The sequence below is a fragment of the Sphaerodactylus townsendi genome, linkage group LG06, assembly GCF_021028975.2.
Source record: "Sphaerodactylus townsendi isolate TG3544 linkage group LG06, MPM_Stown_v2.3, whole genome shotgun sequence".
NCBI lineage: Eukaryota > Metazoa > Chordata > Lepidosauria > Squamata > Sphaerodactylidae > Sphaerodactylus > Sphaerodactylus townsendi.
In genome coordinates, this window is record NC_059430.1 from 83,511,267 (window position 1) to 83,523,536 (window position 12,270).

Consider the following 12,270-nt stretch of genomic DNA (forward strand, 5'->3'; position numbering starts at 1 on the left):
GGAGTGCGCTTCTCCTAATTCTGAGGTGAAGTAGCAGAGCCATCCTGGTTGGGAACTTCCCGAAGCAGTGCCCTGAGAAAAAAAAAAAGGGAGGAGTTTTGGTTACTCTCCCGATAATGTGTTCCAGAATGGGCCTCCCAAAGGAAGCCTGCACGGCATCAATGGATGCCAGTCTATATAATGTTTAAGCCGAATGAAGAGGTGGAGCCCAAGTGGCTGCCCTACAAATCTGTTCAAGGGGAATGTCGTTTAAGGAGAGCCGCATTGGCGGCCGTGCTCCTGGTGGAGTGAGCTACAGTAACCTCCCGGTCGGCATACTGGGGAATCCCTGGCCTTATGGGCACTCCAAGGATGCAGGCCTTAATAGTAGAGGCTGAGTAGGCAGCAGCCACCATAGGATTCCTACTTCCAATCTGGGCGAGGCTGATGTTCCAGCAAGCAAGAGCCTCCCGATTTCTGCGGAGTTTGTTTGAATGCATTATCAGAAAGGTTCTTGAGAAGAACGCATACACATCCGTAGAGTGATGCCAACGGGCGCTCTCTGGGGTGTGTGGGATTCGGACCAAAAAAAAATTTTTTTGTCAAGAACCACCTCCTGCTGCAAATGGAATTTAGATGCTCCACTTTAGGTCTAAAGCAGGGATCAAGCTTTAACACTAGTTTTGTCTGGGAAAAAAAGCATAAATTAGGATTAGTTGACATGGCTCTATTCTCCTGAATACCCTTCTAGCCGGAGGTTATAGGAGCTACCAGGAACAAAAGCTTCATCCTAAGCCATTTTAAATGTATGTGTCGAACATAGTTTCAAAGGAGGGTTTGGCTAGAGTCGTCCCTAGCACCACCCATGGAGACGCATCCTTCAGGTAGGGAAGCCGATGCTGTACTGGCCCGGTTGGGACTGAGAAACCCCTTTGAGGGGAATTTTAAGGTGTCTGAGGTGCCTGGTGATATAGGCATCCCCGCGCGGTCCCAGGTGGTAAAGGGAACCGTTGCAATGGCAGCTACCTGATGCCTTAGGGTGGAACTTCTCAACCCCTGACTCAGAAGCCCGGATCCTGCAGGAATTCCAATATGTACGGCCCAGGAAAGCTAACTCAGGGACTCCCTCTTTTCTAACGGCACCACCGCACATAAGCCTTCCAGGAGGAGTGCATAAATTCTGATTGGACTTTCTTCTAGCTTGGCTAAAATAGCCTTTATGACCCTTTTAGGATAACCCCGCTTCTTCTTAACAGTCTCTGCTCAAGCGCCAGGCTGGCTAGTCATGAAGCCAGCTCTGGGCAAGGGATGTAGTAGGGGGGCCCTGGGAGAGCTTGGAGGAATCTGGCAGTTGTGTGTAGAACCAACGGGTGGTGTGACAGATAGCTGTTTTAGTACTTGAAAGTACCCAGGACCTCCTGGAGCCCAGTTCAGAGCTCCCCAGTATGATTTCCCTCCGTTCCGACTCGCCACGGCGGTGCAAGAAGTAGTCTGTGAAAAAACTTGGATCGGGGGAAAAACATAGAGGAGACCCCTAGCCAGGAGCTGATAGAAGCGCGTTGTCGGTCGCTGTCGCCTGTGAATAGGCGGTATCTGAGTGAAAAAAGAATACGCTGATCTGAGCATTGAGGAGTGATGCAAAGAGGTTTCGATCGTCGCCATCCGAGAGGGTCGTTCCTGGATGGTCTGGAAAACTGCTGTAGGTTCAGCTTCCACTTGGAGCTGGAGAGCTGTGGGTCTGGCTGGAGCCAGTCGGCTTCCGTGTTTAGTGAGCCTCGAGATGTCGTGTTAGCGGCTCGCCTTGAGGGATGGTGAAGATTCTGTTCCGCCTTCATGAGATCACACGCAGTGGCCGCTTCCTCTGTGTAGGGCGAAGGGCGACCCCTGGAGCCTCCCCCCTGATGATTGACATGGCACTTCTCAGCGAGATGTTGTCAGCGTGAAGCACTCACGCGCTTTCTGCAGAATAAGTTAGCTTGAATGATTACAGGGCCCATCATATTGTCTCCGACCTACTAGAATGTTGATCGGAAGCTGCGCCTGCGGCGCTTCGGATCAGGAGCCCTGAGCCAGAGTGGTGGCTCAGGTTTGGCACCCCAGCCGGACAGACTGGCATCCCACGATATGGACTTACTTGAGAAAGGGGCGAAAAACTTACCTTGGTAGGAGGTTGTGGTGGATGGTCCACCATTTTAGACTAGGAGACGGACTGCTGGGGAGGCTCAATGATCGATCTGTCTTCAGAATGATTTGCTTTGCATAAAGGCCGTACAGAGAAGGGCTTGTAGAGGCCTGGCGTGGGCTCGACCCCACTGTATGAGGCAGTCCATTGTAGGACGAAAGCAAAGGGCCCAGCAAGCTGGCAGAAGTTGTAGTAAGTTGGAAGATTTTGCAGTTCGCAATTAATGCGTAAGACTGGTCTCTTAGATTTTCTGGACTTTGGATCAGAGGTACAAAGGGAGTACAAATGGGCCGTGTTTATCAATGCCCCTAAGTGTTCCATCTTGTTGGGAAGGGGCCAAAGGAACTCTTGCTCACGCGTGATGACAAATCTGATAAGACTAGTTGGACCCTTTCCACGTCTCCTGACAGCCTGTATTTCGATCAAGATCTGATGAGAAGGTCGATGAGAGATCGCAGAATAGACTATGCATCCCTTGACTGCGGAGCAGGAAATGGGTGCAATCAAGACTTTCGTGAAAACTCTTCAGGAGATGTATGTCGCCATGTCGACCAGCAGAGCTATGTACTGAAAATGGAAGGTCTGCCATAAGTGGACCGAGGAAGCCGGTATGATGAGCCAGGTGTATGGGTACATGCCGGGAGGTATGCCTCACGTTGGAACCAAGGAGGTGATCATGTCCCCTCTCCTGATAGCGCATAACCGTGGATCTGATGGTTTCCATCACGAAACCTGAATTCTGGCGCGAGATGGCGCATTGACGCATGTCTTAGCTGAGGATAAGCCTCTGGCGTCCCACATTCTTTTTGGGGACAGTGAAAGAAAAGTGGGAGCACACTCATCCATCCCTTGTTGATATTTTGGTAATTGCAGTTCTATGGCTCTGATGGTAAGTAGGATGTTTACGACAGCCAGCTTTGCAGTCTATTTGGCTTCGTCTTCCTTGCTTAATCGAAGGGCTGAAGGAAAAGAGCAGCGCGAGACTGACTGAACCCTGGCGAGTTACGTCATCCATGTTATTGTCAGAGGCGTCGGTCCGGAAATGGAGTTACGCTCTAGTTGGAGCTGCGAAAATCGCGTGTCTTACAGAAGGACTACTGAGGCTGCTAGCTAGTCTGCTTATATTTTCCGTGATTGGTGGGAAGGGGCCGCAGAAATGATTTGGAGGAGCAGTGGTTTTGCAGAAAAAACCTGGGTCTGTCTCTGATGGACAGTGGCGCCATAGCTTATTTATGGTCCTTGGTCTCCTTGCCACCTACAGGGTCTTATTTAACTCTGACTCCAAATAGGGGTCCCTCCCCGCAAATCAAAACTAGCCACAGCTGTCTTAGATAGGGTGTCAGTCATCTGCCAGGGAGCTTAGAAGCCAGAGCAATCTCACGTGAGACTGATGCGAAGACATGGGTCTAGAGGGAGACTAGGAGTGCATCTAGGGTGGCATCAGCTGGGAAGGGAGGTGGCCATGATCTACCCTCTCCACCCTCTCTCTAATGCCTTGGCACTTTTCGGGTGGAATGATGCTCAGAAAACGTTGGAGCCAAAGAATGGGAAGCTGTGGGGGCGGTGGCTGCGGAACCAGGATTTTTTGCTGCCATGAAATTAGCTAGACCATCATGAACTCTCGCGAGGAGACCATGTTCCATGCTTCCACCGATCCAATCGGGGTCTTTAACATCATCCTCTCCCGGTCCGGAAACCGAAACCAGACCCCCCTGAATGCAGTGAGAAGATGGGACTGGCAAATCAACTAGAGGGGTTCTAATCATTCTCAAAAAATTAGTCTGGAGCTAGGTAAAAGTTTCTTGTAGACTGGAGGAAACCCTCTGGTTTGAAGCCGGGGTGACCCATTCTTTTCTGAACTGTGGGCAAAAGACTCTGGGAGAGGAAAAAAAGCAGTGAGCAGCCTGATCCTCTTAAGGAAAAGTGTGAGGAGATCCCTTTTAGGAGGGCAGCCCTTAGTGGAGGCTTGGACATGGCAGGAGCATTGGGGATGCGCCCGCCTCCTGAAGACCCACAGTTCCAAAGCCAACATTGTTTTGGCTAAAAGAGTGGATATTGTTCCACCTTAATTAATCTGTGGCTCTGGTCTGCTCTGAACTGGTGGTGAAGAACTCTCTCCCTCAGAAAAGCTACGTCTGAGTCAGGTCTACCTCCCCCTTCATTCAAGTATTTGCATCATAATCCAAGCAATCTGATTCTCCTCTTGGGGACCTGGAAGGGGATCTGGCGCTCTGCTTGTCTGAGGGGAGGTACGAAAGCATTTAAATGTCTACTAGCCGACTGGTCTATGGAGCCCTGTAGTAGTAAGGGGAGACCAGTTGCTGCGAGGGGAGAAAGCTCCAGTCTGAAAGGCAGAGATACTCCCAAAGGCCGCCTCCCCTGGTCATGGCACCTGCATGACTGACCTGCAGCGAAGTTCCCTCAGGCGGCTCTAGCGAGGCCGGGGTGAGAAAAGGCTCGTGAAGCAGCAGACATCAAAGCGGGCGTGAGGGCAGAAGCGATGCCCTGCAGAGCCGCCTGAAGCGGTCGCCAGCTGACGATTTGTCTCCCACTGGTCAGCTGGTCATGGCGGTCGATCCCGGCCAGCTTCCCGTCCTTGTGAAGAGGCCCCGGAGTGCACGCCGTCTTCCTGGGCCTTGTGCCAGCAGACACAGGAAGCGCCAGCGAGCCAGCCCGCCCAGCCCCGCAATGCCTGTTAAGAGCTCCTGAAGAGTCTCCTCACTATCAGCCCAGCGGCTGTGTGTGGGAGACTGTTAAGTCCCGAAGAAGAGTCTCTCACTATCAGCCCAGCTGGCTGTGTGTGTAGGAGACTGGCAGATCAAGATGACCCTGGACCTAAGCGGTTTCGCGATCAGTAGAAGGACTCCCTTGGTGGAGAAAATGGCGCCGACGCCATAGCTCTTCCTTCCTCAAGCCAAGAAAAAAAGGCGGGAACACAAGGGAAGGAGAGAGCTCAGTCAGCACGCATACAGAAGGAGTGGAAAAACGATCAAACGTACACTGCACACAAGGGAATCACAAAAAACAACAACACAAGGAAGAAAAGATAGCTTTGTGAAATCCAGCCTAGGAGCCTGTGGATAGTGCTGCCTACTCTGAACGAAGCAGGAAGATACTGGGGCGGCACCACCACGGACACCTGACAGGAAGTCACCAAAGAGCCTTTTCCTGCCTACTCGCCGCAGGGCAGTGAACAACCCAACCAGATGGCCTGCTACCACCAGGGAGAATGTGTGTTTGACAGCATGTTTGAACAGTTTAATACATGCTTTAGACTCTCCATTACCTTAGAGTACATACACATGCATGTACATGCATGAACACTACAAGCAAGGTACATGTCCCAGAATATTAAATGCCAGAGACTCAGAAAGAGGGCTTAGTTCTGAATAGCTTCAATAAGATAGATCACAAATCTTCAGCAACAGAATCACAATTTAAAGCTGTGTTGGAAACAGAGGAGCTTCACATGTACAACTACACATTTCACTAGGCAGCAAATTCTATAGCATCAGCATTACCATGGAGAAAGTTCTGCTCCATCATGGCAATAGCGCATACCAATACCTTTCAAAAAGTTTAATTTTTTATAATAAGTGCTTACCAAGGTTGGTGTTTGGGCCAGCCAGGAGTTGCCTGAATTTATCCAATCGTGACGCCTCTCTTTCAGACAGTACAAGACCACCTGAGGTATTATGGTCCACAGCTCTCCCCGCCAGAGTGACTGTTGAGGACTGTGGAAGTGACTGAGATCTTGGCATGGAAACATTTTCACTAGAACTATCTGGAGTAGAAGAAAGTAGTGAAAATTAGCCTCACCTATTTCAGTTTTACCGAAAAGCAAGGCAACCTAGAGCAAAGACCATACAGCATAGTAGCCCAATGAATAGTTAGAGGGCAACTAATTCTATGAACACTAGGGAAACTAGAAAGATGTGGCCTGGATGCGAGATCACTAGGGATGCCATTATCAGCCAGGTTTTCTAAAGGAGGAGGATATAAAGAAAGAATTATTTGGGTGCTGTGTGGTTTCCGGGCTGTATGGCCGTGTTCTAGCAGCATTCTCTCCTGACGTTTCGCCTGCATCTGTGGCTGGCATCTTCAGAGGATCATCACAGAAGATGCCAGCCTGTCACAAAATCGAAAAAATGCTAGAATCTGTCTCTAACTGGCTTCCAACACTAATATTCCGACGATGAAAGCCGACAATACAAAGAATTATTTGCATATTAAAAGGCACAGGGAAACATTAAATACATATAGTTGTCATAAAGTACTAAATTATATCATTTTTGTTCAGAAATTGACTACAAAAGATACCTATCTTGTCATATTGATAAAAAGAAAATCATATTTGTCAATAATTGAGTGGTAAATACTAATGGGTTACTTCTAATTCTTTTCTCATATCTCTAAGTCTTGGGGTATATTCTTTCATATTACATTTTCAAAACACTGAATTGGATGCTTCTTTCCAAATAATCTGCTATCATGCAGTAAATGTCAAGGCTAAGTGGGAATTTTATGCCAAATATTGTGAGAACTGTAATATTTCATAGCACACATGTAAATGAAGCAGTTATTTTAGGTTAGGTCCAATGAAATGAAACTTTTCTGCCCTACTCCCTACCAACTACATACACGCTGGCTCCAGAGTTCAAGAGACGTATAGGAATTGCATTGTGTGTGAAGATCTGCAGTAGAAGAGGGAATCAAAAATCCCAACCACCATTACCCCCAACACTCTGAAAAAAGCAGGCAAAAAAACCCAGAGGCTCCAATCTTATGACTTGTAATTACTTTTATGTTTTTCAATAAGGCAAACATAACTTTCCTGATCAACATGTACCTGAAGACCTATAACCTCCAGTTATGACAATAAGGGGCCACAGTGAAACCGCAAAGAACTGCAAAGAGCTCCAAGCGGACCTTGATAAATTAGGTGAGTGGGCTAAGAAATGGCAAATGCAGTTCAATGTAGCAAAATGTAAAGTGATGCACATAGGGGCAAAAAATCCAAACTTCACGTACACGCTACAGGGGTCAGTGCTATCAGTCACAAACCAGGAAAGGGATTTGGGCATCTTAGTTGATGGTTCCATGGGAATGTCAACTCAATGCATGGCAGCTGTGAAAAGGCAGAACTCTATGCTAGGGATAATTAGGGAAAGGGAATTGAGAATAAAACTACAAAGATTGTCATGCTCTTTATATAAAGCTGTAGGTGCTAATTACCGCTTAAGATTACCTGTGTTCAGTTCTGGTCGCCACATCTCAAAAAGGATATTGAAGAGATAGAAAAAGTGCAGAGAAAGGCAACAAGGATGATTGAGGGACTGGAGCACCTTCCTTATGAGGAGAGGCTGCAGCGTTTGGGACTCTTTAGTTTGGAGAGGAGACGTCTGAGGGGGGATATGATTGAAGGTCTATAAAATCTATGCATGGGGTAGAAAATGTTGACATAGAGAAATTTTTCTCTCTTTCTCACAATACTAGAACCAGGGGGGCATTCATTGAAAATGCTGGGGGGAAGAATTAGGACTAATAAAAGGAAAACACTTCTTCACACAAATGTGGTGATTGGTGTTTGGAATATAAGCTGCCACAGGAGGTGGTGGTGATGGCCACCCTAACACTGGATGAAAATGTTTCTTTAAAAGGGGCTTGGACAGATTTATGGAGGAGAAGTCGATTTATGGCTACCAATCTTGATCCTCTTTGATCTGAGATTGCAAATGCCTTAACAGTCCAGGTGCTCGGGAGCAACAACCGCAGAAGGCCATTGCTTTCACATCCTGCATGTGAGCTCCCAAAGGCACCTGGTGGGCCGCTGCGAGTAGCAGAGAGCTGGACTAGATGGACTCTGGTCTGATCCAGCTGGCTTGTTCTTATGTTCTTATGAAAGCTCAATGCTGAGACTCAGAGAGGGCTTAGTTATAGGGCCCTTAGAAAGCATAATGATGAATTCAATGCAATGCAGCAATGTCTTAAACAATTCTGAGATTTACGCTCCTTGTCATTGCAAAAGTCTTTATAGATAGAATAGTTGGTCAATCTACAAGAATCTCCCCATTTTGCTTTCATGAAGTAAGAAGGAGCACATTTAAACTGTGACTCACTCATTTTCAAAAGCTACTTACAAAAAGTGCAGAAAAATCCTATCAGTATTACTCAATAATGTGAAGAAGCCCAACCTCTTGAGCATGCCTGCATGTAGTTGAGATTCATCTTGAGTATATTTCTTTTAAAAGTAAGCCCCTTAGTCTGTACAGGAAGCTACACCCATAGCTGCAAGTGGAATCTCAGGAACACAAGAACTCAGATGGAGAACAGGCCACCTGAGAAGCTTGTTACCATTCAGCAGCCTAAGACATTGACCTGGTGTTTGCCAGCTGCTTTGGTTGAATACTTTGAGAAGCTCCATCATGAAGACTAACAGTCAAAAGCCAGTCATTTTCCATTACTAGTTTACTCTCATAGAAATTAGTGAGAAAAATATGGTTCACCTGTTTTTCAACTTTTCTATAAAACGTTTTAGATATGCAAAGTGATCAATTTAATTTATTTTAAATGAAGGTCTCCAAGCACTTAAGGGCCCTTGAAACAGAACAAAAGCACACACATACACCGCTGCATTGGAACAACGAGAAAGACTATAAGAGGTATTGGAGTTTCTGAAACCTTATTTACCTGCAAAACTCGATGCATTGCTGTCACTGACAGACTTGACCAGCCTGCTGTCGCCACAAAGAGCTGGAGGCAGGTCCGGGAGCTGAGGTGGCTGCTCCTTCTCCACCACCTGCCCCTCCTGCAGCCTGTGCTGCTCCTGTAACTTGCTGTGATTCCGTATCACACGGTGAGCCGTTTCCATGACCACATCAGTGTTGAGGCTTTCTGCAGCCATAGCCAAGAGTTCATCATCGTCATCTCCAACATCCCAAGCATCGCTGGTGTTGCTCTCAAACTCCTGGAAGGTGCTAACTTTCTTATGTTTCACCGGAGTAGTCGGTGGCTTGGATCCTGGTTTTAAGCTGTTTTTAAATACACAAATATTTGGTATTGACACCTGCACATGTAATGTTCCTTTCAGCCAAAGCAAAAAAAGGGTGGGGCGGAGAAACCAACTGATAAGCTGCTTGTTGTTGTAATTTTTGCATACTTCTGTAGCATGGCAATGCCATGGTAACAACAATAACATTTCCTCTGCAAGTGCAACTTTGCTTCGGAAATTTAAACCTTCCATTTTGGAACAACAGGGAAACATTGTACAAAGTCATAAAGTCACAAGTGGGAACCTGCAAGGGCTTGCAGGAAGCATCTAATTTCCCCCTGTAAGGGTCTGTTACTCCAGTCAGCAAACAAGACTCAGGAAAGTTTCAAGTGCTTTATTGGAACTGTGTCAGCTCAAGGATCAGGAAGCCAAAGCTGGCACTTTGTCCCCTGAACCCCAGTATACACCTGAACATTGCCACATGGCTCATCCCTTATTCCTCCCTCCCTCGCATTCCCAAAACATCAGCATAAGAAAGACGGTGAGAAAGAAGTATTGTTATGGTAGCAACAGACACTTCCCTCCTCCAGGAAGTTGAAGATAAGGAAAGCGGTATGCCTGATTCACTAGTTACAAGCTAGCAATAGAAAACCTTCCCAGCCTCTAGTACCCTGTTTCCCCGAATATAAGACAGTGTCTTATATTAATTTTTGCTCACAAAGATGCGCTATGTCTTATTTTCAGGGGATGTCTTATTTTTCCATGAAGAAGAATTCACATTTATTGTTGAACAAAAAAATGAACATTTATTATATACTGTACAGTAGTTGTCATCACAAACCAGCATAACTAGACAAAATGTGAATCCTATCAAGAATTTGTGCCTTCCCTCCTTCCCTATCTGGGGTGGTCTTGTCCCTGTCTGAGACCCAGGTTTTAGGGAGTCTGTCATTCAATAAGGCTGTTAGCCACAGAGTGATTGCTGTCCCACCCGTCTTCCAGACTGCAGGATGTCCCGGGAGTTGTTGAAGAGGCACCACCCAGGGTTTGCCTCTTCCCTAGATACCCTCCTCTTTTCCCCTCCTTCTGACTCTCAGGGGTTCCAATTCCCCCTTCCCTTCCTGGTAGCCCTTTCTTGCAGTTTCTCTCTGTTCTCTCCCTGTCTTGCTTCGTCTTCTCTCTCTCCCCCTTGCATTTCTCTCTCTTCTGTTTTGGCTCCCTCTCTGCTCCGTTCTCTTTCTCTTTCCTTCTGACTTTCTCCCTGCTCCGTTCACTCTCCTTCCTCCACCCCAGCGCCTCCTGCTTGCCCCCAAGCTGTCCCCTCCGGCCGGACTGGCTGCACGCAGCCAGCCTCCTCGTCTCATCCCCGCCGCTTTCTTGACAGCCCAGTGACCCTTCCTCCCCTCTTGGAAGCCTCGAGGGGCTTGGGCTGAGCTGTTGCTGGCCTTGAAGTGAGCTGCAGGTTAGGGCTGCTAAGTTCTGCGAGGGGACTCCAGTCCCCCACTCTCCATCTCCTGCCTGAACAACCACACCCTAAACCTCAAAAGTCACTCTTCTTGCTTCTTCCAACGGGGCCTAAAAGTACGCTTAATTCTCCCTACTGGCCTAAGCAGCGGTGCAAGCGCTGCAGAATCCAGCACCGCTAGGGAGCTGTTTGGTCTCCCCTTCCCCACTTCAGCCGTGCATGCAGAAACCGACCCGGTGCGCCTTTGCAAGCCGCGCGCCCGACCGAAAGTGGGGAGGGACCCATTGCCAAAACAAACCCCGGCCTGGGCCAGTCTTTCCAACCAACCCAAATGTGCCCAGGCCCGGGGGCAAGTTCGCAGTTTTGCATCTCCAGGCATCCCTTGCAAAAAAAAAATGGGAGGGAGCAATACCCAAGATGCTTCCAGCGCTGCTTGCAAACCGCAGGGCGATGCTTGTGTTGCAACCCCCGGGCCGTTGTGGGGGGTGCAGGGAAAGGCTGCAACTTTGGGGTCTTTTTGCAAGCTGAAGCTTGCAAACTTGCAGGGTGTGGGGGAAGGAGGAGGAGGTGGTGGAGAAGCGGGCTGGTAAACAAGAGGAGGAAGAAGGAGCCCTGCGTGTGCTTGGTGAAGCTCCTGACCACCGCCTCGACGACCTCCCTCAGCACAACAGGCGTCCCTGTCATCATCCCTCCTGGGGAGATAGGGGCAGGAGCAGCGGCAGGAGAGGCAGCAAGGGTGGCGGAGGGGCAGCGGCCGAGGCCCCAAGGTGAGCCCGAGCCTTGCAGGCGTGGGGAGGGGGAGAGGAAGGCAGCAGCAGCCCACTTGCTCCTGTGCCTGGGCGCTGCCATCGCTGCCGCCGGCGAGCCCCACCAGCCAGAAACAGAGGCTGGACTGGCCCTCGGGCGCAGGTTTAAATGCCCACTTGCTGCTCGGCCAGCTAGCTCTGGGGGCGGGCAGCAACGTCTCAAAATATTAGAAGGGTTTTTTTTAACTTACTAGAAGAAGAGGAGGAGTTTGGATTAATAAACCACCTTTCTCTCCTGTAAGGAGACTCAAGGTGGCTTTCAAGTAGAAGGCGAGAGGGAGAAAAGAGGCACGACGACCTTTCCCAACGTGCACAAAGAAGCTGCTCTTTCCTCGGTGGCCCGAGGTTTCTTTCTATGGGAAAGAAAGGCGGGGTAAAAAGCCAAACGTTGCTGTTGCTGGTGCACTTCCTCCAGGGGCCGCTCCACAGCTTCCTGCTCTGGTGTTCTGTTCCGTGGCGGGCAAACAAAAACTTTGCTTCGCCTTATTTTCGGGGGGTGCCTTATATTGATCACTTCAGCAAAACCTCTACTATGTCTTATTTCATGGGTATGCCTTATATTTGGGGAAACACGGTAATGATAATGGGCCTTGATGCGGCCATGCAAGATGCCAGGCTGAGTTTGGATCAGGTCTGACACTCCCACTATTTCCTTCTTCCCTTTCCTTAAAACCCCCATATCCTCTCCCTTTTTCCTGCTCCCTTCCCACCCAACGGCCAGTCTACATTTATCTGCCCCCTGTCTTCAGCTACCCCTCCCCCCACCCTTAGCCTCTACCTAGAAAAACTACGTCCCATTTGTGGGCTGAGTCAGGCACACTTGCATAGTAGGAAATCTGCCAGGATT

At 48.6% G+C, this 12,270-nt stretch overlaps 1 protein-coding gene across 1 annotated transcript in view; it reads right to left on the reverse strand.

The window, feature by feature from the left end:
• Positions 1-12,270, reverse strand: part of TBC1D22A (TBC1 domain family member 22A) — a 143,075-nt gene that overhangs the window by 121,691 nt on the left and 9,114 nt on the right. The window contains exons 3-4 of the mRNA XM_048500777.1: positions 8,852-9,192; positions 5,766-5,945 (exon numbers count right to left, since the gene is read on the reverse strand). Of these exons, the coding sequence (XP_048356734.1) occupies positions 5,766-5,945; positions 8,852-9,192 (521 nt within the window). The remainder of the gene's footprint in view (positions 1-5,765; positions 5,946-8,851; positions 9,193-12,270) is intronic.